The following is a 13,942-nucleotide window of genomic DNA, read 5'->3' as shown; positions in this document are numbered from 1 at the left end:
ACCCGCGATAAAGACGCAAAAGATTAACATGTTTTTGTGCAATATTTACATTTTTATTAATCACTTTGCAACGAACATTTAACGTCAGAAAGATTCTCTACTCATTTAATAAAGTAACAAAGGTTGCTAATGCAACAAAAATAAACTTCGTAGACTGGGAAAGAGATAACAGTTGTTGATGGAAACCGGAAATTTTTATTTCAAAATATCCGTGTTTATCTCAATTACTGACTATAAACAACCGAACGACGTAAAATTATGATCAATCTTGTGAAAGTTGGATGGTTGCCAAATTCAGTTAGCTTTAATAATTATTGGATTTAACGTTGTTGGTGTTTCAGGTTATATTATACATCTTGAGTAAATTCCACGTCCACACAAACGGCTTTTAAACTATAAATTGAGGTCGTAACTATATGATCTTCCTATTCAGGTCACAGGTGTGGATGCCTTTAAAGGGCTTTGTTCAAAGTGAAGGCGTATAGAAATTGCTTATCAAATTCTAGAAAAATTGTCAAACTCTTACCCACAAGTTTTCAATAGTCACCAATCGAAAAAGTAATTGGAGATAATTGAGAGCTTTCAGGTATTTGTCGTTTTTAACTCTTTAATTACATACACACATTTTGAATTTGGTGGTCAGTTGATAGTAGGCATTGAAATGTAATAAACGAATGACAATAGTTAAATATATCTAATAATGGGAAATTATTGAGCATTGTTAAACTGGAGAGAGAATCGGGGAAAACCATAACGAAATTATCAAAAAGGAGTTACCCAGACTACTAACTACCTGTACTTAATGCTGAAAAATCAATTAGCATGTATAAAGTTTGGGAGGGGAGGTATTCCGAGTAACAATTAGTTAAACTAGTAGCAATGACCACCTTCGCAAGATGAACTTATTTTATTAAATTCAAACCAGCCATTCTCAAACGTTATTGTATATATACTATATGATTTAAATTGAAGTTGTAAAAAATGTCACCAAGTCAACTTCGAATTGTGAGGCGCTATGACAATACATTCCTATATTGCAAAACTTTGTTTCTTTCAACGTACCATGTGTTACTTAATTATAGGCTCGCTGTGCGAGAGAATATCTAAAATATATGAACCACGGTAATATAAAAAAAATTCCATTGCTTTTTACATCGGTTCTAGCAGTTTCCATAGGTTCTGAGATTTTAACCCATGCATTCTAATTTGCCGAGAGTGTGCCATCCATTTTCTCCCTTATTTCCCATGTCGCCGAATCTTATTTCTTTGACCGGTAACTTGGTCTTGGCGGTCAGGAATCCTTCGTCTGCCCTGATGGTGCCGTCGTTCTTATCGCAATTGCATTTCCATACGTTGTCAGCACATTGGCCTTGAAATATAAAAGGATAGGATAGGATTTACATATTTATCCAGGGGGAGAGGAAAGCCGATAAGACGGCTTATTCATATGGCGAAGCACGGCCTCTCGTCCGGTTACCATTCCAAGTCGGGTATGGGATTAGATTTACTGTATTGTTTGTTTTCGGAAGCATGGACTTGGTGGTGGAGGAAGCCGTAACCGACCAGCGGTTACGTGAACCACCCAACGACGGCGAGGAGTCCAGCAATCCTCTCGCACATAACCATCCCTGCATGGGATTCGAACCTGCGAACCCACGCAGAGTAGTTAGAGGTGCGGTGGCGAGCGTATTCCTAACGCTTAGCCCGTTGAGCCACACCGCCGCGCCAAATTGCAAAAGCTTGTTCCAAAAAAAAAACGGTTTGAAATTTTATAAAACTAATATTTATTTAATTTTTAATCAAGTTAATAATTCCCAAATATTCACCTTTAAGATGTTGAAAATCAAATGCGATTGAATAAATTGATTTGTCTAAAGTTAAAAAACTCACCGCTTGAACTTTAAAAAAATATACTAAATTAATTAAATTGATTGAACTTGAAAAAGAATATAAAAAAACGATATATAGCCATACTTATTTATCTAGTCTAGACAACAACGAATTGAAGAATTACTGTATTTTCTACTATTCCGGATATTTTATTATAAACTCATTTATTTCAACTTGGACTGGTAATTTTATTTATCAGCATTAATCATGTCATGCCATGTTACCCTATGCGACTAGAACAGGTATTGCGTCGTCGAGTTTTCCCGAACGATGGCGTTTTATTATAGACTTATGTTTATTAGTGCCTTCAAATTCAACTATGCAATCTACTCGGGCGATTAGCGTACGTGTCTTGCTTTTCATTAAAATTTCGTATTTGACGCAATTTAAAATTTTATTTATGCCATCATATTACATTTTACATGACCGTAAACAATATATAATGACGTCATAATAAATGATTTATGGCGTCATGATTAAAGAAGGATCTCACAAGAATCAAAACCTCTCTCATCGTCCAAATCCGGGCTGGCTGTATATGAACGTAGCAGAAGCCCCACATGGATATTCAAATGACTATATATGAGTTGGCTGTATATGTATATTGTTGTCTGTATTATTGGAACTATATGACGTCAACAAGCTCACTCAATGACTTGGTTTGGTAAGTAGAATTCAAGACGGCCAAAAGCCAGTGACGTTACCTGTCTCTCCACAAGCGCAATAATAATTTATCTTGGAAATTGCTCCACCCCAATACATCATCTTCTCTCCATCTCGCGAAACCCACCAGGCATAAGGATTAGTTCGAAATAAGGCCATGCCTTGACAACGGGCCTATTTGAAAAGAAGAATAGATTTGGTTAATTAACTGGGACATTCAAGTTTTTGTATTATGTTTGTACGGTTCTAGGATAATTCGTTGCAGAAAAATTCGCCGTAGGAAATCTCGCAGAGGGAAATTTCGTCGCATGGAAAATCGCCTTCTGTAAAAAGGATCGTTCTTAAAACACATATCCAAACCCTATAATCCCAACTGTTTTTTATCGCAAATACTTGTTTTACAGCAATATGCTCTAGCGATTTTTCCTATGCGGCGAAATTTCCTTAGGCGAGATTGCCTACGGTGAAATTTCCTGCGGCGAATTTTCCGGGCACGTGTTTGTACAAGTAGTATGTAGATCTAATGAACCACCGCACAAGAAAGTATCTAATTTGGGTATAGCTGGGAAGGCGATATTTTGATATGAAAACACACCTATCATTGTGACTAGTGTAAATTATAGTAACTCGGAACAGCTCCAGAACTTTATAAATGCTAAATGATTTTTCAGCAGTACACGTAGTTGGTAGTCTAAGTTATTTTTATTGAGTTTTAATAATTTTATTAGTATGGTTTTCCCCGTTTTCTCTTCAGTCTAATAACGCTTAAATCTATGTAAGCTCTTATAAAGGAAAAAATCTTTGTGTGAATGACCTGCTGTGGTTACAAGGTTTGACTCCAATTCCAGAATAAAAAATTCTGGAACTCTGGAATAGTAAAATTTGACTCCGAAACAAAAAAAAATTTGACTTCACAAGATCTCTAAATACTTGAAACAGCTGTTTCTGGCTTTAAACAGTAAAATTGTCTAATTTGGCTCCAGTCTCATACTTCGACTAACTAACGCTGTTCGCTCGGCGAGTTGGGTATTACGTGAAATGCCACAGTGTTTTGATTTACGGGCTCATTCTTGAATACTTAAGCAGCGGATTTTCAAAAATGCGCACTAAATGCGCTTTGCGGAAACAGATCAACACCAATGTCCTCCCGTTAGTGGTCACGAGATAACAATGCACGATATTATTAACACAACGGTTTATTGAGACTTTATATATAATTACCCACAAAAAGAACAGGTTGATAATATATATTTTGATCCCTTGAAATAAAACATATTCCAGTAAGTCAATTTTCCATTACGCTGCCCGAGTGTTTATATGTATGTTTGTGTACATCAGGGGTCGGCAACCTACGGAGTAATATAATCCGGCCCTCGACGCTTCACTGAATATAGTAACAAAACAGCCATTTCGACGATTATATTCTTTAAGTAACAGCATTTATTGCGAGACACGCGTAGACTAAATTATATTATAATCTAACAAGTATAAAATTCACAATTACTCGTTTGATGAGCCTATGAATTAAATATAATTAACACATGGCAACAAAACGCATAAAAGTCGATGCTAAGTGCAAAGGATTCAATGGCGCCAAAAATATTCAAAGGGAATTTTTTGAGATGCAATAATTCACTGCTTGATTTTTAATATAAAAAGTATCATCCGTTCGGTTTTCAACTTTCTAAAAATATGTGCGGCCCGCCAATGACTTGCAATTACAACCCTTGATTTTGGCTAGCGAGTAACAAAAGGTTGCCGACCCCTGGTGTACACGGTAATCGATCCTTCGTAATAAAAAAGTGTTTTGTGGAGATAGGGAGTAGGGGCATCCAAAACTTTGTCAAAAACGCATCTTGATAATAATCAAAGTTGCAAACCTTAATATATTGCCGACATTCCCTTGAGTTCTCTATGATTTTAATCGTGTAATTCAGGCTGATTGTATACCGGGGAATCTTGGAATAGCATCCACGATCTTCGCAGTTTGTCATCTTCACCTCATTCATGGAATCATGTCGAATTTCAGTGATTGCTGTAAATGTAATATAAAATAGTTAACGGTAAGTCTTCTACTTTCTAGATAAAGCTTTCAACTTTTTGTGAGACTTTCAATAAAATATATCGTCAGAATTAATTAAATTTTCTCAGCTTCAAATGAAACGTTTTCTCGGTTCAGTGAAATCTTGTTTTGAGTAAAAATAATAGCAAATTAGACGTTCGAAATGAATTTCGTCTAATCATGGCCATGAACTCATTCCATATCTCAGTGTTTGCTGGGAATACGACAGTATAATATTCATTGGGTAATATTCATTGGTTTTGAATTTTTGTTCGAAACAGAGCTCTGACTGTGTTTCAAAGCGATCCCAAATTCCAGTTTCCGTTGGTAATATGAAGGCTCAACAATTGCTTTAAAGATTTTGGCTCTTACGCTCCAAACAAGGCTTTACATAAGTAAACTGAGTATACTACTATCACTGAACCTCATAGCATTGTGAACATGCATCAGTAAATTACCACAAATCGACAAACGTACCATCCGATCCAGAAAAGTCACAATGAACCTCATATTGGTTGTTGGCTGACCCAAGAAGGTATTTCCCAGACGTCTCAATTTCGTCTCTTTCCTGAAGTTGCTTGCACGTAAAAACATCTGTTGTAACAAAAGAGATCTTTTAGCATGGAACGTTTTGAGAATAATCGCTGGTAAAAACCCATGCCCACCACCTCACTTATAATATGTATTTGGGGCAAGCAAGTAAGGAATAAAAAAGATTCGTTTTCCTTTTAAAAAATTTAATCATACTACTTATAATCTTATATAACTACTTATTATTGTTTGTTCTGAACATCGTTGTTACGCTCATGCAATATCACACCGCATATTGTGTTAAAAAATGGTACCTGAGCAGTAATGGTATTTCGGTTGCTCACTTGAGGTCATTCTTAGACGATAAAACCCGGATGTTGAAATACCGTACCGCAATATGAACTCTTTACAATTGGATACGCCTGAAAATTAAAAAAAAGAGGTTACGAATATTTCCAACGTCTCTATTTAAAGATATCCATAAATATCTTATGTGATTCAAAGCTTTGCGTCCCATCAACACAAATGTATTTCGATAAGATTTCGCACAGCCGAGCTCAGGTTTCTTCAAACAAGCATATAAACAAGACAAGCAATGAATGCCTGACATAGAGATTAGTAGTTAGTCCTGCCTTAGGAGTTAGTTGCGCCTAACCAAAGATGATAGTTGAATAAATGGTTTTCATAAGTATTTGGTTTGATAAAAAAAAAGGGAACATGAAAAGGTTTTACTAGAACAAAGCCAATCAGCGAAGACGTGATAACTTTCGCATTTTTAAAATACCGTATTTTACGTGTCCCTAGGCCATTGGTGGGAAATCTTTTTCGGCTCACGTGCCAAAATCGACAACATTTAATGACAAAATTCTTTCGCGTGCCGACCAAAATTGTCGAGAGCACACTCTGTTGTTACGTCGTAATATATTTCTTTGAAGCCATATGTCACGAAAGGCCAAAAAGAATTAAATAAGGAAATAATGAATGAACAAACACCGAGTTTTCTCAACATAATTAAATGTGTCGAAATCGTCTGTAGTCTTCCGAAATCTTGAAAGGTAAGAATGTTTCTGAATAAAAATGAATTCTCACATACCGTCATAAATTCTGAAGTCGCAGTAAACAGAGACCAGAACTCCGGTACCAATCGTTCTCAATGGGTAATATCCGGTTGTTGAAACTCTGTGAATTTCGTTCAGTTCCTTGCAGCTTGTTTGCCCTAAATAACAGAGATATTCTGATAACAATAAGTGCGAAATGGAATTTTCCATGAAAATCTTCAGAACTAGGGAAACGTAGTGTGACGTCACCAGTGACCCCCAAAACTATTATTGTCAACTTATACCAGTGTTGAGGAGTTTCAAAGTCATCTGATCGAGATGACTCGACACGGATTTGACTAACATCCATAGACAACTCGACTTTAGATTTGAAAACAATTTGGGCGAGTTTTTAAAAAAGAGAAAAATATCTGACAAAGTAAGATTTGACATGCCGAAATGCTGTGCTTTAAAAAAATATGGAAAATTCATCATCTTGATGCAGCAATAACTCATAACCTTGATGATACCGATGTAAATGTTGTATACGATTGAATTCTATTTCAATTTCATAAATAACGTTGCAATAACGGAAGTTGGACGTCCCTTGTGTTCGTGCCAATATGACTCATGATTATCAATTCACTGTTATTTACTAAATCTTATGACTCTGGACTCGACTTGTTACTCGAGCTTAACATTTGCTACCGCCCATACTTGGCTCTAGCTTTGAAGGGCCCGTGACTCTACTTGACTTGCGACTTCTACCCAACACTGAGTTGAACTACACCGAAAGGCCAAAGTCAGTAAAAAGCATGATCGGTCATGGCGCAACATTCTAGATTAGATTATGTCGTCAACGTACACATCTGGGGCGCAATATATGATTTCACAAGTAGGGGTAATTCTATACCAACGCACAGTTGTGCGTCGTGTCGGATTCGGAGGGTTTGGGGTTCGGGTTGAATCAGAAGACAAAAACTTTATTCAAAGCATGTTCCGAAATTTTAAATTAAAGCAGAAACATTAAAGCAGATGAACCCCGTGCCAAAAATGATGAATGCTATTTAATTCGGTTTGAATTTGGGTTTGAATCACAAAACAAAAATTGTATTCAGAAATTTTCAATTTTCCATAATGTATGTTGTATTACTGTCCATGTTCATGTTGTATTACTGTTATCGAGCGGGTTTCAATTCCAAAATAACAACAGCTCACTTGCAACTATGTCATGAGATTGAGCGCCCTTTTAAAACAGCTATTTGTTACAAGTGTTCGGCAATGGATATTTTCTTTCTGTGTTTACATATAAACACATCTACATGCACACATCCCTGTTTGTATTCACAACAATGAAGTCGGCTACGGTAATCCACGATGAGCCTATCATGTCTGGCCAATCGAAACAAATACTAGTGAGCGAACAGAATAAAAAAAATAGAAAATTTAAATCTCCTGTCGCATAATTTTTTTAATCAGTTGAACGTACTTTAAAATGGCCAAATAAATCGAAATTTCAGTAGAAAATGTATTATATATCTACGCTAAAATCATTTGCAAGCGTGTCAAGATCACTTTAAAACGGCAAATAGTTTTTTTCCGCCTAGATATGTCAGCGATATTTTTCTTGATTTTTCGTTCGAAGGATTCAGTACTTGTCGAGCCGTCCTATCCGAAAAAAGGGGCCACGATTATTCGATTTGTGTCACTTCGTTCGCGCATTATATTAATTAGATTGGCAGAAATAGCCTACCTTTGATACCTGTATATTAACAAAAAATTTCGAACAAGTTCCATCGTGAACTTGATTTCCAAAATCGCGCTTCTGATTTTGGAATTGAAAAAAACCCAGAAATGTTCGCATGTGAGTACTTGATTTATGTGAGATTTAACAAGGATTTTTATACGTTTATCGATAACTTGAAGTACTGAAATACCCTATTCAATAAACAAATGACGTCATCAGAATGATGTATACTGGCTTTAAAAACCCTATGGTCTCTAAAGTCCGAGTTTCAGGAGGAGGGGCCGTTCACCTCACTTCTCCCATGTATTAATAGCGGGCGCGGCCATTTTTGAACAGACAGGTAAAGAAAATATGAAAATAAACTCACTCATTATGTTTTGAATTCTCACATAATCCGGCGCGTCTCCTTTTGCTCCTTTAATACCTTGAGGTCCCACTGGCCCAGTACCACCCGGGTCACCTTTGGGGCCAAGTTTCCCGGGCGGGCCTGAACGTCTAAGGTGTTGAGAGTCCCTTTTATTATCAACAGGAGCGACAGACCCGCAGTTGACTTGAACTACGTTGCACGAATCCCCTCCTTTTGACGGAAACGGCACCGAATGCTGGGCGACGACAATTATAGTTGTAATGTGGCAAATTATTAACAATATGAGCACCATGGATTTTTCCATCGTATAAGATTATTAATTAATGATCTGTGAAATACGTTGTACAAAGTTAAAAATTATTCGAATGAAAAAAGTGTTTAAAAAATATCTGGTAAAAATATTTTCGATTCTCGAAACTCATTAATCTTTACTGAATTCTAAATTCCGTGATCCAAGTAATTTACCACGGGCAAGGTTAATACTTTCCATCGGGTGTCAGGAAATAATTATTACCGAATTGTGAAAAATAGTTATATTTTTGTCAAAAAATTCATCTGAAACTTAAGACTTGGATTGCAAGTCTTAGAAATTACTTATAAAAATATATGACTTTGCACCCTCGATAGTCATCCCGACCCCTCACCTATTCACTGCATGGCGTAAAATATTATTCGTAATTCGCAACTCAATATATATAAACTAAGAATGAGAAGATCGGTTATCTAACGCAAAATATATACTTCTCCTCTTCTACCTGTGCTGCTTTCTTTAATTATGAAATGAACTACTACTGATTACAGGAGCATCATGATTTTAAGAAACCTATGCAGCTCCTATCGTTTTGAGCACATTTATTGAAATACGCTCATATGAGCCTAAATACCTTATTTAGATAGCCGATAAAAAAAATGAGAAGGGCGAAACGCGCTTGCGTCATTTTTAAGAAATGAACATTTCTCCTTATCTTAATCTTTTGTGTTTTAAGGCCAGTGTCTGTGTGCGTGTGTGTTTCAACTGACAAACGACTCACTTTAATCATTAAAGTTAATGCATACTCAAGGTGTGTTTTCAACAAAAAGATACAAACAACTCAATTCAAGCCAGACATGGCTAGTTATTTTAAAATCCTACGTGATCCCGGCTGCCTGCCCTAAATAGCCCAATTTTATTTTTATTTTTTTAATTAATCGTTGAAATTATGCATAGTAGTGAACAAGTCTTTTACGGGAAATTGACATAAGGATGGTTGACAAAAGGATGGTTTATGAAACGCTCAACATCAGATCATGTATGAAAAATTGTATTATAAATGTATATGCAAACGGCGTCAATCAATCATGGCCATATTATTTGGGAAACGTTTGTAAGTAACCGGTTATATTTTTATTATGCATGAAAATGTTTGTTTTTTTCACGTTTTATACCGTTAATATTCTACCAAATGTTACTGGTTTCAACCGACGGACTTTTTTCAAAGTACACTGAGTCATTCAAACGAATATTGGATCATTTGTCCAAATCCCCGTCACTTGTGAGAAAATGTGAGAGTTGAGAAAAACACCGCCGCCGTTCGGGTAAGAAATGATTTGAAAATTTAAATTTCCAGGGCAATCTGCATTACTGACCCTAACGCTAACTGGATAATCACCTCATAATTTTCTTATTTTGAGCGTTGGCGGGGGTGTTAATTTATTTTTTTGGCGAGGGGCTTTGTACGAAAGTTTATAAAAACTATGACTTACCCAACTATGACTTACCCCAAATTGAATTTAAAAACCCATACCATAAGCAATCATGCTTGTCTAAGTACTGACTGAGTCAGAATATGACAATCGATTGCAGGTAGATCGCGTGACAATTACACAACAATCTTTCAACACACGCGAGGCAAAAAGCTTCCTGCGACAGAACGAGAGAAACTACGCAAACGCATCGGTATCACGTTGCATGTGAATACAACACGACAATACAAACGATTTCATTGTAAACATACCTGAGTTAGACCTTTGAATTAAAGTCTTTCTTAGCACTTGAACCCGCGCTGTTGTGATTTACCTTGCCTGAATTTTCCAATCCATTTAAGACTTAACCGTCGAAATTATGTAGTAACGGGGAATAAAATTTCTACTTGATGTCTAACTAACCGCCCTAGCACGATTTAATTGAAAAAAAAGAATGCTTTTATTCGGCTTTGTTGGCCAAACCACGGGCATCGAATAAACGTGAGATCTGCTAATAGGAACAGATAGTGTTTTCAAGGGAGACTCGGCTTAAATCACTTTAATGAACTTGTATTACAGGCCACCATGTATGCTTAAAGTATACTATTCACGGAAATAGACAAGTAGTTTAGATCGCTATTTTGTCTAATACGGCTGACGTTGATTACAAACTTTCCAACAAATTTTTTTTGAAAATTCTGCTCCAACAGCCCACCATGGTAGAGAGAAAAGCAATTATCGCCTTTTTGCACCATCACGCGGGAAAAGACCTAAAATCCATTTGTAACTCGCGTTTGAACGGGGAGAAAAATATGTTTTTATAAAGATGTCAAATGGTTTCGATAGATCCCTCTGCATCATTGGGAAGCACTTGAGAAGTGGCGGTTACTTTCTGTAACTTTTGTTTGCGGTACCAAGTTGGATAGTCAAACGAGAAACAGTTACCGTGGTGGACAATGCTTTATGACGATGTTCTCGAATTTCATAAACTTTCAATTTCCGTGTACATCGACGGCCAATCCCATATTACCATGCTGAACCCAACCCATTTACCCACGAGGTATTATTTAATGAACAGCTAAGTGGGATTGCATTGCATCAACTGATTGCTCAATTGTTTTCACTCAATTGTTTTCTATTCCGCCAACAGTTACGCAATTAAAGGCAGAAAGTAGTTGAGTGATAACTGTGTGCACCCTCAGTGTTACGTTTGTTGTCGAAGAGGCCTTGACAAATAATAAAAATCAGTGAACCGCTGCCCACTAGCGGTGATATATCAGGGGTCTAATTCAGAGCCCCTGAATTCAAAAGCGGAGTTGTACAATATTAATGAACCCAGTAACGATGTCTTTAAATGTTCATTTTGTGAAGCCTTCTCTTTTGGACAATATACACTTACGGGTAACTGAATATTCTCAGACTGGGAAAAGATTGTGGAACGCAACATGTACTAGGAAGTTTATAAAAAATTCATGCCCTAAAATTACAATTTGCGGAACCGACCACTTTCCTGGAATGGGCTTGAGCCACCACAAAGTTTTACTAGGGAAGAAAAACAACATGGAACCAAAGCTGGTTGTCTAGCAGCGACATGCGACAATGTTTTAATATAAAATGTCGGCAATTTACTTATGCAACTAGTATGGGTGTCGTTAAGTGCGGCAAGGTTTTTACGAAATCAAACCAACATTATTCTCTAGACATAGTTCGCAGAGATGGTATTGGAGAGTAATGAGACCACCAGAAGAACGGAGTATTCTCCGCTTACTGTTGCCACCCAGCGTCTGTATACACTGTGGCTTGGGATGAATATTTATTTCGCATTTATTTACTCATTTGATATATTTTATTTATTTTTAATTTGCAATTGCATTGCATTTTTTCATTCAGCTTGTATACTTTGAAATCGATAAGTGCTTAGCCCCGATGTTAACCTTGAGTCACAAATACCACGGGGGAACTGTCGCCTATACATCTTGCAGTTGTGCGAACAGCGATGGTATTTTGATTGAGGCCTGATACTGAAGCGATTAAATAATTATTTTTCACATTTGCTGGCATTATTTTTTGTTACTGCAAATCTCTAAATAACAAAACACAGACCGAGTCGAGTTCAATATCAACCTTGGATATTTTAATCGTTATTCTCATCAACCCGATTTTTTAATGGAGATAATTCTTGCGTCACAGTGTTGTCAACCGTCTATTACATAACGTTGAATGTTATTCATTTAACATGAATTTGTCACTTTTAATTAAATTGCGTCACTTTAAATTTGTCACTTTTAAATTAAAAAGGCGCGGCGGTGTGGCTCAACGGGCTAAGCGTTAGGAATACGCTCGCCACCGCACCTCTAATTACTCTGCGTGGGTTCGCAGGTTCGAATCCCATGCAGGGATGGTTATGTGCGAGAGGATTGCTGGACTCCTCGCCGTCGTTGGGTGGTTCACGTAACCGCTGGTCGGTTACGGCTTCCTCCACCACCAAGTCCATGCTTCCGAAAACAAACAATACAGTAAAAACTAATCCCATACCCGACTTGGAATGGTAACCGGACGAGAGGCCGTGGTTCGCCATATGGATAAGCCGTCTTATCGGCTTTCCTCTCCCCAGGGATGAATATGTAAATCCTATCCTATGGACCTTTCCCCGACCTTTATTGTTTTGATTTTGGTCGCTCAGACAAACATTGCAAATATTCAGGCTTGCGTAGGGCGATAGAGTGGTACGTTGCTCGTTTTAAAGCCTTCGAATGGCATTTCACTGGTGATGGCGGTATTTTCGTGCTTCTGAAGTTATAACATATTGTCAAGTGATCTATTATTAACGTTATTCCGCCTTCAAATTGCCGTTACCGTACCTGACTCAGTTCCAAAAGCCTATTTAACATACAAAAATGGAATCACTCAGAGATGACTTTTCTATGGAGTTGATTCTCCAAGAACTTTTCTTTCCACCAGCTGGAGAAGGATACAAAACTTTTCATTGAAAGGTGATATTCAAACTTATATGGTTGAAGAATGTCAGAAGACTGAGAGACCTGCGTGACTACCGGTACCGTATCCCATGGTTCATGGACTAATAGTTAGCGTCCAAGTTAGAACTGAACAAGTTAGAAATTTGTGGGTTTAGTATAGGATAGGATTTACATGTTTATCCCGGGGAAGAGGAAAGCCGATAAGACGGCTTATCCATATGGCGAACCACGGCCTCTCGTCCGGTTACCATTCCAAGTCGGGTATGGGATTAGTTATATTGTTTGTTTTCGGAAGCATGGACTTGGTGGTGGAGGAAGCCGTAACCGACCAGCGGTTACGTGAACCACCCAACGACGGCGAGGAGTCCAGCAATCCTCTCGCACATAACCATCCCTGCATGAGATTCGAACCTGCGAACTCATGCAGAGTAATTAGAGGTGCGGTGGCGAGCGTATTCCTAATGCTGAGCCCGTTGAGCCACACCGCCGCGCCGGTGAAACAAATGAAATGCAGGGGCAGTTTCAATGTTTTAAATACATTTTCTAGAAACATTGCACAAACTACAGCAATCTGTAATTATGAGCAGATGAATATTTTTTTTAGATGCATTCATGATGGTTCGTTTAATCATCAATCTTGGTTCAACGCTGGAGTTCAAAGCCAAGTGCTATAGATAAGTTCAGGAGTCTCTGCCACCACATCATCTTCAAATAGTGGCGTCGCTGGATAGTCACCAAGTCTCTGATGCAATTTGTACATGCTAGGCCTAGGCACAGTGAAGGCACTTAAGTTTATGTCCTATCATAAAAACACAGATTTATTAGCTCAGCCTGATGGGTGCAAATATACTATTGAAAGATAGGTTTTACAATATAGTTTATTCATTCAGTGTAGAAATAGAATAAAACAGATTATAAAAAACATATGATGAAGGAACAAGCAAG

The 13,942-nt window shown here is 37.4% G+C and overlaps 1 protein-coding gene across 1 annotated transcript; it reads right to left on the bottom strand.

Moving 5' to 3' along the window:
- Positions 1-44: 44 nt before the first annotated feature.
- Positions 45-8,621, bottom strand: LOC120344349 (uncharacterized). Its single transcript, XM_039413569.2, has 7 exons — positions 8,298-8,621; positions 6,240-6,362; positions 5,461-5,568; positions 5,093-5,209; positions 4,434-4,588; positions 2,595-2,727; positions 45-1,369 (listed from the first exon to the last, which is right to left on the bottom strand). The coding sequence occupies exons 1-7, from the start codon at positions 8,599-8,601 to the stop codon at positions 1,188-1,190; spliced, it is 1,122 nt and encodes a 373-aa protein (XP_039269503.2). The 5' UTR covers positions 8,602-8,621; the 3' UTR covers positions 45-1,187.
- Between the last annotated feature and the right edge of the window lie 5,321 nt (positions 8,622-13,942).

Source organism: Styela clava, chromosome 10 (genome assembly GCF_964204865.1).
Source record: "Styela clava chromosome 10, kaStyClav1.hap1.2, whole genome shotgun sequence".
Lineage (NCBI taxonomy): Eukaryota > Metazoa > Chordata > Ascidiacea > Stolidobranchia > Styelidae > Styela > Styela clava.
This window is presented reverse-complemented; position numbering and strand designations above follow the sequence as displayed.